The 14,127-nt window shown below is 38.8% G+C and overlaps 1 protein-coding gene across 6 annotated transcripts in view; it reads right to left on the minus strand.

The window, feature by feature from the left end:
• Positions 1–14,127, minus strand: part of CNKSR2 (connector enhancer of kinase suppressor of Ras 2) — a 257,797-nt gene that overhangs the window by 85,900 nt on the left and 157,770 nt on the right. For all 6 annotated transcript variants that reach the window (XM_087938239.1, XM_087938238.1, XM_087938240.1 and 3 more), the window contains 4 exons: positions 11,949–12,160; positions 8,863–8,911; positions 8,011–8,183; positions 5,171–5,244 (listed from right to left, as the gene is read on the minus strand). In XM_087938239.1, the coding sequence (XP_087794365.1) occupies positions 5,171–5,244; positions 8,011–8,183; positions 8,863–8,911; positions 11,949–12,160 (508 nt within the window). The remainder of the gene's footprint in view (positions 1–5,170; positions 5,245–8,010; positions 8,184–8,862; positions 8,912–11,948; positions 12,161–14,127) is intronic.

Consider the following 14,127-nt stretch of genomic DNA (forward strand, 5'->3'; position numbering starts at 1 on the left):
GACAACCTATTAAAATAAAATCATTCACAGTAATGGCAAATTCCACAGATCTGTTTTCTTTTAATAAAGTACAAAAATAATATCTTCAAATTTAGACAAGGATTTTTCAAACTGCATCCCATGGAAATTAGGCTTTTATGAGAACTTGAGAAGGTTTCATAACAGATTAAGGACGGGGGCAATCACTCAAATGCAGCTAACACTTGAGGTTTGCCTCTCGATCAGAGGGACTCAGGATTATTATTAGCAAGTTCCATAGCCTGAAAATACACTGCTCAAAAAAACAAAGGGAACACTTAAACAACACAATGTAACTCCAAGTCAATCACACTTCTATGAAATCGAACTGTCCACTTAGGTAGCAACACTGATTGACAATCAATTTCACATGCTGTTCTGTAGGTAGTGACCGCAGACAACTTCTCAGTTCCTATGCTTTCTGGCTGATGGTTTGGTCACTTTTGAATGCTGGCGGTGCTTTCACTCTAGTGGTAGCATGAGACAGAGTCTACAACCCACACACGTGGCTCAGGTAGTGCAGCTCATCCAGGATGGCACATCAATGCGAGCTGTGGCAAGAAGGTTTGCTGTGTCTGTCAGCGTAGTGTCCAGAGCATGGAGGCACAACCAGGAGACAGGCCAGTATATCAGAAGACGTGGAGGAGGCTGTAGGAGGGCAACAACCCAGCATCAGGACCACTACCTTCGCCTTTGTGCAAGGAGGGACAGGAGGAACACTGTCAGAGCCCTGCAAAATGACCTCCAGCGGGCCACAAATGTGCATGTGGCTGCTCAAACGGTCAGAAACAGACTCCATGAGGGTGGTATGAGGGCCCGACGTCCACAGGTGGGGGTTGTGCTTACAGCCCAACACCGTGCAAGACATTTGGCATTTGCCAGAGAACACCAAGATTGGCAAATTCACCACTGGTGCCCTGTGCTCTTCACAGATGAAAGCACACTGTGCACATGTGACAGACGTGACAGAGACTGGAGACGCCGTGGAGAACGTTCTGCCTGCAACATCCCCCAGCATGACCGGTTTGGCAGTGGGTCAGTAATGGTGTGGGATGGCATTTCTTTAGGGGGCCGCACAGCATGTGCTCGCCAGAGGTAGCCTGACTGCCATTAGGTACCGAGATGAGATCCTCAGACTCCTTCTGAGACCATATGCTGGTGCGGTTGGCCCTGGGTTCCTCCTAATGCACGATAATGCTAGACTTCATGTGGCTGGAGTGTGTCAGCAGTTCCTGCAAGACGAAGGCATTGATGCTATGGACTGGCCCGCCCATTCCCCAGACCTGAATCCAATTGAGCACATTTGGGACATCAGGTCTCACTCCATCTACCAATGCCACGTTGTACCACAGAATGTCCAGGAGTTGGGGGATGCTTTAGTCCAGGTGTGGGAGGAGATCCCTCAAGAGACCATTCGCCACCTCATCAGGAGCATGCCCAGGCATTGTAGGGAGGTCACACAGGCACGTGGAGGCCACACACACTACTGAGCCTCATTTTGACTTGTTTTAAGGACATTACATCAAAGTTGGATCAGCCTGTAGTGTTTTTTTCCACTTTAATTTTGAGTGTAACTCCAAATCCAGACCTCCATGGGTTGCTAAATTTGATTTCCATTGATAATTTTGTGTGATTTTGTTGTCAGCACATTCAGCTATGTAATGAACAAAGTATTTAATAAGAATATTTCATTCATTCAGATCTAGGATGTCTTATTTTTGTGTTCCCTTTATTTTTTTGAGCAGTGTATTTGAAAAGTTAGTTCTGAGTTAAATCATCAAGCCTAGTTCTAAGATATTACAAAGAAACAAGTGTCTGTTAATATAAACAAATTATTTGTAAAATATCTTGGTAATGTAAAAGTTAGCTAGAGATCCGTATTACATTTTTAGTTATACTATTTATTTTCATCTTCTAAAAGCACTGTAAGACGCAGCAATGATAAACCTGTATAGGTTTATCTAGTATTATATAATACACATTAAATAATGATAAAGGCCAACTCAATGGTGGGATTCAAATAATTTAAGAACTGGTTCTCTGTCCTAATGACTGCTGGGTAGGCATGGCTGGTTGGTCATGTCACTGGTAGGCATGGTCAACTCGATGTCTTTTCATCAGGGGCACCTCACCTGGCCTCTCCTTGCCCCTCCCCTCCCAGCCACTTCTCGACTCGTCTTGCATGTTATGGTGAGAGAGGAAGCATTTTCAAAGTCAACTTCCCCTTGATACTAGCCAATAAGAGGAGATTTTGCTATCAGAAGACCTAATGTTCATTTCCAAATATTGTTTATCACCATTCTCTTGGTAAGACTGAATGGAGAGATTTATAAAGAATAAGAGTTGGAAGGCACCTTGGAGGTTTTCTAGTCCCATCCCTGCTCAAGCATGAGACCCTATAATATTATGGACAAATTTCTTCTTAAAAACCTCTAGTGATGGTATAGCCACAACTTCTGAAGGCATCCCATTCCTCTGATTAATTGTTCTCACTGTCAGGAAATTTCTTCTTATTTCTTGGTTGAATCTCTTTGATAAGTTTCCATTTCACAGATCCATCTCACAGTTACTTCCAGTTAAGCACCATCTATTCTATATCTGTGCATTTGGGTTTTTTCCTTGCCTAAGTGTAAAATCTTAGCTTTATTCTCTATTAAATTGCATTTTTGGTGAGAAATGATGTTCTACAGTGGCATTCAGTTTACTATAATGATTTTTGCAAAATGCACTAAAGCTTGAAGAATACATCTCTACATAAACTGATAAAGATTATTCTTTTTGAACATTAAAGCATATAGTCAAGCAAATATTTCCAATCCATTGTAACATGAAAACACATTTGAAAGGCATTTTCGAAGCAGTCAGTTAGTGGATGTCTTACCATTCTTTCTCTTCTCTTTTAATTAAATCTTTCTGCTTTACTTTTTTCCATATTCCAAAACTTTCACAGATCCTTCACAAAGAGCCACTTCTAATATAACTGGAATACATTGTTTTCATTCTCAGTTTTTCTGGTTACAGAACTTCCCTTCTCCTTCACTCATCATTTCTCCCTTTAATGATATTTGTACATACTTGCAAGAAAAGGAAGCATTTAATTTTGGAGCCACCTGGAGCAGGAAGTCCACTGTATCCAGGCCCAGCTTCATCTCCTGAGTGGTGATCCCAGCACTGGTGGCCACCACCACTTCATGAGCCAGCCAGCCAGCCAGCCTGCCAAGCCCAAGACTGCCACGCGCTCTTGGCCAGTCTCCCAAGGACCAGGCACAAAGGGACGATTGTGCCCAGCACTGTGTTGCCTGGAAAGGCTGGCAGGCGAGGCTTCCAGGTACAACAAAGGGGCCAGGGTGGGACTTCCTCCCCTACCCCTTTTGGGAGATTTTCAAACAAAGGGCTGGGAACTTCAAGCCAGGTGCATGCTGCAGCCTCACTCAACCCCACCAGCAGCTCTAGGTTGGGCAGTGGTTCGGCTTTCCCAGCTGGCTGCAATTCAACCTTACCTTCCTCCTACAGCTGGAGGCAGAGGGGAAGATGAGCCAAGGCTGAGCCATCACTGTTTAGCTCCCTCCCTGTCCGCTTCTCACGCACTGCCTGGATTCTCCGCAGCTGCGGACTGGAGGATAAGGCTGATGGCAGGGAAGGAAGAGCCACTCTGGGCTTGCTGCACTCAGCCAAAGGGCCGCCTTGGTGGGAGGGAGCACATTGTGAGGCTCATCCACTTTGGGGCCTTGCTCTGGGGTGCCGCCTGCTCACCCTCCCCTCTGTCTCGGGTCCCGCATCCAGACTTCAAAAAGGGGACATGTTGCTTCCAGGCCAGCCTGGCCGGCAGATAGGTGAGTGGGCAGCTCTCGGGGAAGGCATTTTCTCTCAGGCCTCCCACCCAGAGGCTCCACAGAAGCTGAAGCTGGGCCTGAAAAGTAGCCTCACCTCACTGTGTCCCCCCTTACTGAGGCAGCCCTTCAGCTGAGTGCAGCAAATCCAGAGTGGGTCTTCCTTCCCCTCCATCAGCCTTCCTTTCTAGCCCATGGGGCTCGCACCATTCTCGTAGTGGTGGCCCATGCTCAGCCAAAGCATGTGGGCTGGTGGAGGAGGGGTGGCTGGTAGAGGGGCAATGCAGATGGCATAGCCTTGGGCTCCCTGATTGCTCCCCTGCCCCCCACCCGCTGGCAGGCAAGGCCCAGCAGTGGTGGAGAATCCGGATGGGGAGCAAGATACAAAGTCGTGAAAGGAAGATAACGTCACAGGATGAAGAAAGAGGCAGTTGTGGCCAAAGAAGTGGAGAGAGTGAGTAAGGAGCCTCTGAAAGAGGTGAATCAGAGCAGAGGTAAGTGAGCTTATTTGGCAAAGGGTGAGGCCATGGTGGAAACATGTGGAAGCAAGTGGGGCAATGGGAGGAGTGTCCCTTTAGAAAGGCAGAAACTGGTGCATCCCCTGACCCAAGGCGAAGGGAGAGCGGGTGGCATCTCCTCAGAGGCCCTGAGGAAGGCCACAGGCAGGGACTGGCGTGCCCTCTGACCCAAGGCTAATGGCAAGAAGATGGCATTCCCCCCCAGGGAAGGCCAGAGGCAGGAACTGGCACATCTCCCAATCTGAGGTGAAGGGCAAGTGGGCTACATGCGGGTGGAAGGGTAGCAAGAGCCAGGCCTGAAACTTTGTCCATCCCAACATGGACCTTTGGCTAAGTGCCTTACCTTCGCGAGCAGCCACGATGAGCAGAGCAGGCGAGGTATGGAGATCAGCTGGGCCACATGGCCAGCATGGTAGACCACAGCAAAGGCAGGCAAATGGGTGAGGCATGGAGATCAGATGGGCCGCATGGTCTGGGCAAGCAAGTGAGTGAAGGAGACAGAGAGTAGCTGAGCACGAGTGTGCTCTAGCCACTGGCCAAGGTGAGATAGGGCAGGGCGGGGCCAGCCAGTGATCCAATCAGCTGGTTCTTTGAACTACGCAAAATCTTAACAACCGGTTGGCCCAAACTGGCTGAATTCCATCTCTGGGCCCACTAAGTGAATAAACATGCAAAATTCACATAAACATCAGCTTGTTGTGAACCAACCATAATAATAAAGGAATTCCAATAAATAATAGGTTAAAATAGAGAAAGATGTCATTATTGTCCTACTGTTTCTAGCTGTTAATTTACAATACTTACTACTTCTTGCGACATTCATTAGCTCTATCAATTTTAAATTCTGGTAAACTGATGAATCCTTCTGCTTTTTCATCCTATGAAAATGAATACATTAAAAAACAAAAGCAGGCAAAATTAAACAAACAAATGCAACTATACGAAGGGTGGCAAACTCAAGGCCTGTGGGCCAGATTCGGGCTTCGGGGTGCTTGGATCTGGCTGTGGGCCCACCCTGGAAACAGCAAAGGACCTACCTGCAGTGCCTCGGTCAGCAAAAACAGGCCCCCTTTTTGGCCATGATGGCTTCCTGCAGCTTTCAGCAAAAACGGAGCCCATTTTTTCTGGCAGAGGGCTGCAGGAGGCTGTTGTGGTGGAAAAAGGGGCCAGGGGAAGCTGTGCATGCCCCCCCACCCCGAATTCCTTTTTTGCTGGCAGAGGACTAGCAAAACAAAACAAACTAAAAAAAAACAAAAGGAGAAATGTTTCCCCTTTTGCATTTGAGCATGCAAAAGGGGGCAGGAAAGGAGAAAGGGAAAGAGGAAAGACAAAGAAAAAGAAAAGATGGCAAAAGTGGAAGGAAGGAAAAATAAGCAAAGAGGGGAAGGAAGAAGAAAGGAGAATGAAGAGGGAAGGAAAAAGAAGAAAAGGGAGGGAGGGAGGAGATTATAAATGAGAGTGAGGGTCGGTCTGTAGGAAGTCCTGCCTTAGCATTTGGCCACCACTGGTGCCCCTGACATGAGTGAAGTTGAGCTGGCCACGCCCACCCTGGCCATACACCCCTCCGCCTCGTCCCCCAAGATCAAACAGAACCCTGAACCGGCCCTCAATGAAATCGAGTTTGACACCCTCGAAGTATACTTATAAATTATTTGGCCTCCAGAAGAGATAATTTAATTTAATAAACACTTCAGCTAGAATCATTTTAAAAATCTTGATAAAAGGTGGATCATAGTGACAGTTAAATTTTATTAACAAGAAAAATGTGTAATTTGTGTTACAGGTAAGAGTGAGAAATATGAAATAAGAGTTTTGTTTTGGTTTAGTGATGTGAGAGAATTCAGATGATGGAATGATTAATAGTGGCATAATATATGAAATAAGTCATAATGGCGTACCAAAAAATCTTGATTAAATTAATTCTACTAACATAAGAATTCTGTGGTAGAATATTATGACAAATATTGTTGGAAGTATAATGCAGATCTAGACCTAAAGATATTAAAAGTCACCTGTCAAAATATTACTTGGTTATTTCAAAACAATAACTGAGTTCAGGAAACAAATTAATCCATGATGGTTTAATCACACTGCCTTACACAATATTTTAATTATGCGTGGCATACTAAATGGATGGATACATGGAACATAAGAGCCTCGGTGGTGCAGTAGTTAGAATGCAGTACAGCAAGCTATTTCTACTGCAGCCAGCTGCCTGCAAATTGGTAGATCAAATCTCACCAGGATCAAGGTTGACTCAGCCTTCCATCCTTCCAATACGAGGGCCCAAATTGTTGAGAGCAATATGCTGACTGTAAACCACTTAGAGAGGGCTGTAAAGTACTATGAAGTGGTATATAAGTCTAAGTGCTATTGCTATTGCTATATGATGTAAAATCCAGAATACCCATATAAAATTTGAAATTCACATCTACTGTATTTCTGCTATCGCTTCTTCTTAGAATTACATTTCTTGTGTTACTACTATGTTTAGAACTACAATCAGACTTTTCTTTCTGAGATCCTGTTTCTAGATCTTGCAATTCTATACTTTACCCTTGCCTAGTTATCATATTTTTGACAAAACTGCACAGCTCTCTTAACTTAAGAAGTTATGTGAATGTTTATTCTGAATATCCTTTTCCTCAACTGTATATTCACAACATATTGAACGATCAAGACCTTACTTTATAGGTCATGGTTAATTTTCTCCTTAATTACTGTCTTTTGACCAATTGTTTATTTTTGTCTTCATGTCTTTTTCTCCCTTTTATTTTTCATGTTAAACTCAAGTATATCTTTTATACTCTAATTTTACTTCATTGTTCTCTCCCAGTCACAGTCTTCTATGCTTAAATTAAATCAATCTAACAATATTAAGCTTTCCAAGAACTAAAAGAACAGTTAAGTTCTTCGGAAAAAAAATACTTATACCAAAAATCACATTTGTCCCCATAAACTGAGATTATTACGTAGGGCAGTTAATTCTGCATATGACTAGTAGAAGCAGGCAACTTGTACTTACAGAACAATCTCATTCAATGTTATGTAATTGGCTTTACTGCTTTGGTAACCAGTTTATGCAAGCCCATCCACTGGCAGTCATTTTACGAGACCACCTTTATCTTTCTCTTAAAATCCCAGATGTGTTTTGCTTACAAAAGTTTGTTACAATGTATAGGATTGTACGCAATGGGATATATGCCTTGTACGCAATGGGATATATGTGTACAGAATAGTCAAAGAACCCTGAAAATGCATGTCTTTCAAATAATGACTACAGTATTTTCCAGTTCCCTCCTAAGATACATGCGTGCTGTTTTTCTTTAAAGCAAAGACAAAGGTTTCATTTGCTTTAATTCACTATGATTAAATATTAATTTTGATATATGCATGGGAGGAACTGTAGACTGTGCTCCATTTATTTTTTTATGCTATAAGAATTTTCACTGTTGAAGAAGTAAGTGCTGATTTTTGGAGTACTTCTTAGTACTCCAAATAATTAAAATAATGAAATAATTAAATTAAATTAATTAATTTAAATAATTAAAATAACAAATATTCTAGATAAGTATACATTGTATCTTTGATGTTCATAGATTTGTTAGTTTTGGTAAAAGAGAAATAGTTATGCTATTTCTTACCTCCTCATTGATATACCAGTACAGGGAGGTTTCCTTTAGAACAAACCAGTATTTTTTCCATTTTTGTGAAAAGTAACTTTTAGCATCTTTCTTTTTCCACAGCCAGCCTTCACAATCTCCACGACCCAGATCTTTACAAGAAATCCGCCGCTTACTCTTACTAGGTGCTAGACCTGGAAAAAAAATTGTTTCAACATTTATATAAATATATTTTAAATGGAAAATGAATTAACATGCACATATACAAAGTTATGCCATCTACAAAATATAAACCCTAAAGGGTACATGCTGAGCTACTAAGGAATGAGAAATGGAAACTTCAACTAGTGTGCATCTACTATGATAAAAACAAAGAGTACTAACAGTTGCTAGTCATAAGGCTATATACTTGAGTGGGGATGCTATTCAGTCATTTTTGCTATGATCTTGCCACAGTTTGACTATTTGAACTAATACAGCAAAACTATATTCTGATCTTCATAAAGATTTCAGTCTAACATGAATCTTTTTTTCTGCCATGCATTATTATTAAGACTAAATTCTGCAAAAAAAACAAAAAACAAAATCAACTAATAAACAGCTATGTCTGAAGCACAACATATTTCTCTGATAGCAAGAATATTTAAGTATGTGGCTTTTTATAATTATGTAAAGTTCACATATCTTTTAAATCACATGTGCTTTGAAAACCTATAGATTAAAAAAAAACAATGAAAAAGCTCTTTTTATAGAAATAGACTGAAGATAATGACTTCCTGTATACTTATTTTAAACTTAAAATGTTTTTGTACAATTTACAATATTATTTTATTTGCCACCAGAAATACAAGAAGTATTTCACATAATATTTACCTTTATTCTTCTTTTTAGACTTATGCTGAAGAGAGGATTGTTGAAATGTCTGGGAGAAAAACATGCATGTGGTCTGGTTAATATATGCCAATCTAATCACAATCATATAATATAATTATCAAACCTTTAAAGGGGAGGCAAAAAATTCTATATCAACCACATTTTAGAAGGTGGGAGAATAACATGGTCTCAATGAGATATTGTATTCTAGGTTATCCTTGGACCTCATCTGGTTTTGTATGTTTCTCCCGCTTCATTAATAAGGATTAAAAAACTATTTTATTTTGTTCTATGCTGGTTTTTGACTGTTGTAAAGTGTACATTTCAAGTTTCATGCAAATAGAAAAGGAAATTGAAAGTTTATGAACAAATTAAATTTAATTTCTAGAATTATTTATATGCACATTCTGGATAAGTGCGATATAACTATGGCTGACAAGGCGACAGAATTATTATATTAAAAATTTACTCATTGTTTCATTTGTTTCATTTCAACAGTAATATTTTTTAAATGTTTTAAAGAATAACTTGAAACAACTATTTCTGTCAAGTCTAATTTAAACAAATTGTGATTTGGTCACACTATACAAACATTCAGAAGAGGGGGGGGAATCTGTCAGTGGAAGAAATTAGATATTTGTGCCTGGCGCTCCAGATATGTTAGCCAAGGGGCTGATTGCTATGAAACTGGAAAGAAATATAAATGAATGATAACTGCAAAGAAAATCAATATCTCTAATCACAGACCTTTAACTGTAATTCAGTGAAACCTGTATTTATTTTTAAGTAAGACTATATGGCATTTGATTTTCCTGAAAAAATATTATGCTACCAAAGCATTTATTTAATATCATATTTCTCTGGAAAGTCAAATGCTATACAGTGCTACATATAAATAAGTAAACATTATATGATTCCTCAGTACTATCATGCTCTCTATTAATCGGCCTGGGGAAATCACTATTCTTCATTCCTCCTCTGCACTGCAAAAGTTTGATACAATTGCATCAAAATGTTACAATTAGGTTCTATGTTATCTCAGCTGTTTAAATCTTCTTGCCTCTTCTGAACAATTTTATCAGCTGGATTTAGATCTATTGAATTAAGGCATGATAATTAATTCTGTACTTCTATTCCTGTAAATTCTAATCATTATAACTCTGTTACAGTTAGTTAAATACCAATTTTCCAATAAATTTTATATTTTTAAGGAAGTCTTTGTGTTTAATTGCTGATTCAAGCCATGACATGAAAGCAAACTTAGATTTTTGTATAATTTTGGAGGGCTGTTGCCAAAAAACAAAAACAAAAACCCACATAGGCTGAGACTGTGTCCTATGGACAAAGGGTTGTTAATACTGCAGCTCATGTCCTACTACACTGTGTCTTCTTTAAGGACTCCTGGACTCGCTTTAAGAACACCTCACCTAATAAAATACACAAAATATTTTATTTGAATGTAGCCAAATTTTGTTACACTGTATTCAAAATTAGGCAGACTCTAACTACCCACTGATAATCCACCACTAATCATAATATTGTTTTGTCTGTTTTTTTATTTTTTACTATTGTTATTTTTAATGCTTTCATTTGTAATGCTGGTCTGTAACCATAATAAAAATTGATTGATTTATATATCTTCACAAATGTATATAAATTGCACTTATATGATAGATATATCAGTTTATATTTTCATAAGCTTAGTATCTAAAGCAAAATTCAATTTATTTAAAGATAATTCACATGTCTAAAAATTATTGTATACGAATTAGTCATTTTCAGTTTATATGAAGAATATGAAGACACAACAAACTTTCTAAAAATTTCAAGTTAAATCTTGGTGTAGAACTCAACTCTTTGTGACTTCATAAACATATCTAAGTAGTTTGTTTGGTAACAAAACCAAAGTGATTCATCATTATTTAAGTATGTTCTTTTTTTAAAAAACTTCCTAGTGTAATCTATAGTCCTATTTATTACTTGAACATCTCCTTCGCAAGTTCTAATTCCCAAGAATGACTAGTTTCCAAACACAAAAAAGATCACCCACGGACTGCTACTGACCAATATTCAAATTTAAAACCTATGTCTTAAAAGGCAACTCCTATATATTGCCTTTCTTTGTATATTCAGCAACAGTCTGTATGTTTTACAGAATGCAACAAAAATGTTTTCTATTAGAAAATAAATGCACCATAAAACTCTATAGATAGATAGATAGATAGATAGATAGATAGATAGATAGAGATATATTTGTGTGTGTGTGTAGATATAGATATATAGATATGTGTGTGCCTGTGTGTGTGTGTGTGTGTGAATGTGCGTGTGTGTTTGGTTTCTTATTTTACATGTATAAAATCAATACATTATACTTCACTAAATCCACATTGTTATTCTAATATTAACATTTAATTAAACATTAAAATTTGTTTTCTGGAATAAGAGCAGGGCCTTAATATCTAATTACGCTCATGGAGAATAACTTTGGGCTATCAAACTAGCTAGAAAACAAGAGACTGAATTCTACTTCTGCCTTAAGTATGAAAAACTGGCTGGGTGGTTCTGAGCCCATTAATCTGTCAAGCATAGGAAAGAGACAAAAGCAATTTTACTTCCAAAAAAAACTTGCCAAGAAGACTGAACTGATCTGTGCAGACACTTTTTACAAGTCAATACTTACCTGAAGGATTAACCTTAATAACACTGTGGCAAAACAAAACAAAAATAGTATCAATAGTGAAAGGTGCCTTGAGTGCAGTCGGTGAATACCATTGGCATTGACAAAATCATCATCAATTAAAAAGGCAGCTTTACTTGGAACAGTTTACATCCTGAGACAATACCTTTAACACCATCATTCAATAACATGTCAGGTCCTTGGAAGGACTTAATAGGTGGATAAAAATACCACATCCAATCTAAACATCTGACAGAATGTGTGATGAATCATAATAATAATAAAAAATAAAGTTGGAAATAGTATTTAAAAGATAAGAACATATAAGGTGTTAACAGATATATGTAGTCATTTTAGTTCTTCAACAACAGTATCAACAAAGAATGAAACATTTTATCATTTTACCTACATGGTACAAAGTTGTTTCAGGCCCAGGTGTGCTCATACTGTCTTGCCTTAATGATTCCATTTGTAAACTTGGTAATAGAGAATAATGATTAGGACTGTTATTCTTGTCTTTCTTTTTAGATTTTTTTCCTGTGTCCTTTTTGCTGTTCCTTTGGAACATGTAATCTTCTTGAGCTATTTTCTCATTACTCATATATCGAAGAAGTGAATTTTCTAGACAGGAGATATAAAAATGTATTACAAAATTATTTCTTAAATGCTAGCAATTTAACATGTCTAACTAAAAGAAGTTGCATAATAAACATACTTGCCTCTCAAAAACCATTAATGTTGTGAATAAAGTACAAACATGTTTTAATTATATAAAATCTGATTAATAACGTGGTATCTATTCATTTAAAAATTTAATCCAAATTATTATAGAATGCAAAAAATACCTGAGCATTTGAATTCTCTTGAATTCCAAGTAAATTGGTACTTCATGTTGAACATATTTACCTTCAAACTATAATTCTCAACCTGAATGATTCTTTTTTCATATAAATCATAACTAAGGTTTTAATTATACCATTTTAAAATCAGAAGAATCATGTCTGTTTTATTTCCAAAAAGTTGACTTTTACTTCATTCATTCTGCTTTTTATCTGCACAAATTCAGTCTTTCTAAAAGACTGCAAATCATAAGAAACAGATTTTTTTAAAATAAAGATCCCCACATAGCTTTCTCCCTCTCTTATTTTCTGTATTCTGTTGTGGGTCAGCAATTAATTCAGTATTTGGCTGTTCTTCACCTTTGACAAACTGTTCCCATTTCCATTCAAATGAGAAAGAAGTGATTTTGCTTTCTCTCTCTTTTACTTCAAATCAATAACTTACCACCACAGAATAGTAATTTAAGAAAGTAAATACAATATGAGTTTTCTGCTTACTAATTAGAGGCAATAAAACAGTCAAAAGATGAAGAGATACTTTTCAAACTGCAGAGAACTTGCAGTTATACTGCAAATTCAGCACACTGCCAGTATTGATCAGTTCTAACTATCTAGCTTGCTCTGATTCAGACCTTTAAATCAGGGGTCCCCAACCACCGGGCCCCGGACCGGTACCGGTCCGTGGATCACTTTCTACTGGGCCGCCGGTTTGCTGGGCGTCGCCATCTTGTTTCAATGAGAAAGTGCTTCCGGGTGAGCTTTTCCGGTTGGAAAGCGGCATTTGGGTCCTGAAGGAATCCTCGCGCCTTAGTTTCATTGAAGGGGGGCGGCTTCGAACGAAGAGCCGTCCCGATGGCGGAGGAGATTAAGAAAGCACAAAAAAGGTACAAAGGAGGAGTTGAAGGTGGAGGGGAGAAGTGGGGGACAGCTGGCTGGCCAGTCGCTCGGCTCGCCTTGCCTTGTTATGCATGCTGATGCCGGTTCCGGGCCGTGGATCATTTTGTGATGCTGGTACCGGGCCATGGCACAAAAAAGGTTGGGGGCCACTGCTTTAAATGATCTTTGTTATAAGTTAGGTCAAAGGAACTTCATTTAACTTTTCCTTCAATTTCCCTGAAATTTGAAATACAACAAATTGTATTTCACCGGCACTAGTGATAATCAAAATAATAAACGGGAAATGAACAAAGAAAACAACCTGGAAGAATAGAGCCTCAGCTAGACCTATGCTAAATTGAAAAGCATGGAACCAAGAAGACCAATCAGAGGAAGGAGGACAATGGTCAGAGAGAAGAACATTGACGGCCATTGGGCAAATCAACAAAAGAATTAAGTGAAATGACATAGACTTTGGCAAAGCATAAAAGAACAAGTATGTGAGTATGTAAGTTTGAATGAGTGAATGAATATGTCCATGATCTCTTCATTTATTTGGTTGGTTGGTTTTTATTAGATATATATCCTGCCTTTCTTTCAGAAACTTCACAGCAGCCTTTTTCTCAGATTTACATTGAAACATGAAAGTAGTTGGGCTGGTTTAATGAATAACACAGAGATACTGCCCTTCCATGTGTTCCAAAGCACTTCTGAATAGTTGTCAAAGCATGTACAATACTAACATGGAAAAAGAAGGAGATACATTCTTCCACGGTTGGTAAAATGAGGACTCAGGTTGTTGGGGGCAATATGCTGACTTGTAAACTGCTTAGAAAGAGCTGTAAACCATTGGAAAGCAGTATATAAGTCTAA

Source organism: Pseudonaja textilis, chromosome 8 (assembly GCF_049901715.1).
Source record: "Pseudonaja textilis isolate UNSWEBS1 chromosome 8, rPseTex1.2, whole genome shotgun sequence".
In the NCBI taxonomy this organism is placed as follows: Eukaryota; Metazoa; Chordata; class Lepidosauria; order Squamata; family Elapidae; genus Pseudonaja; species Pseudonaja textilis.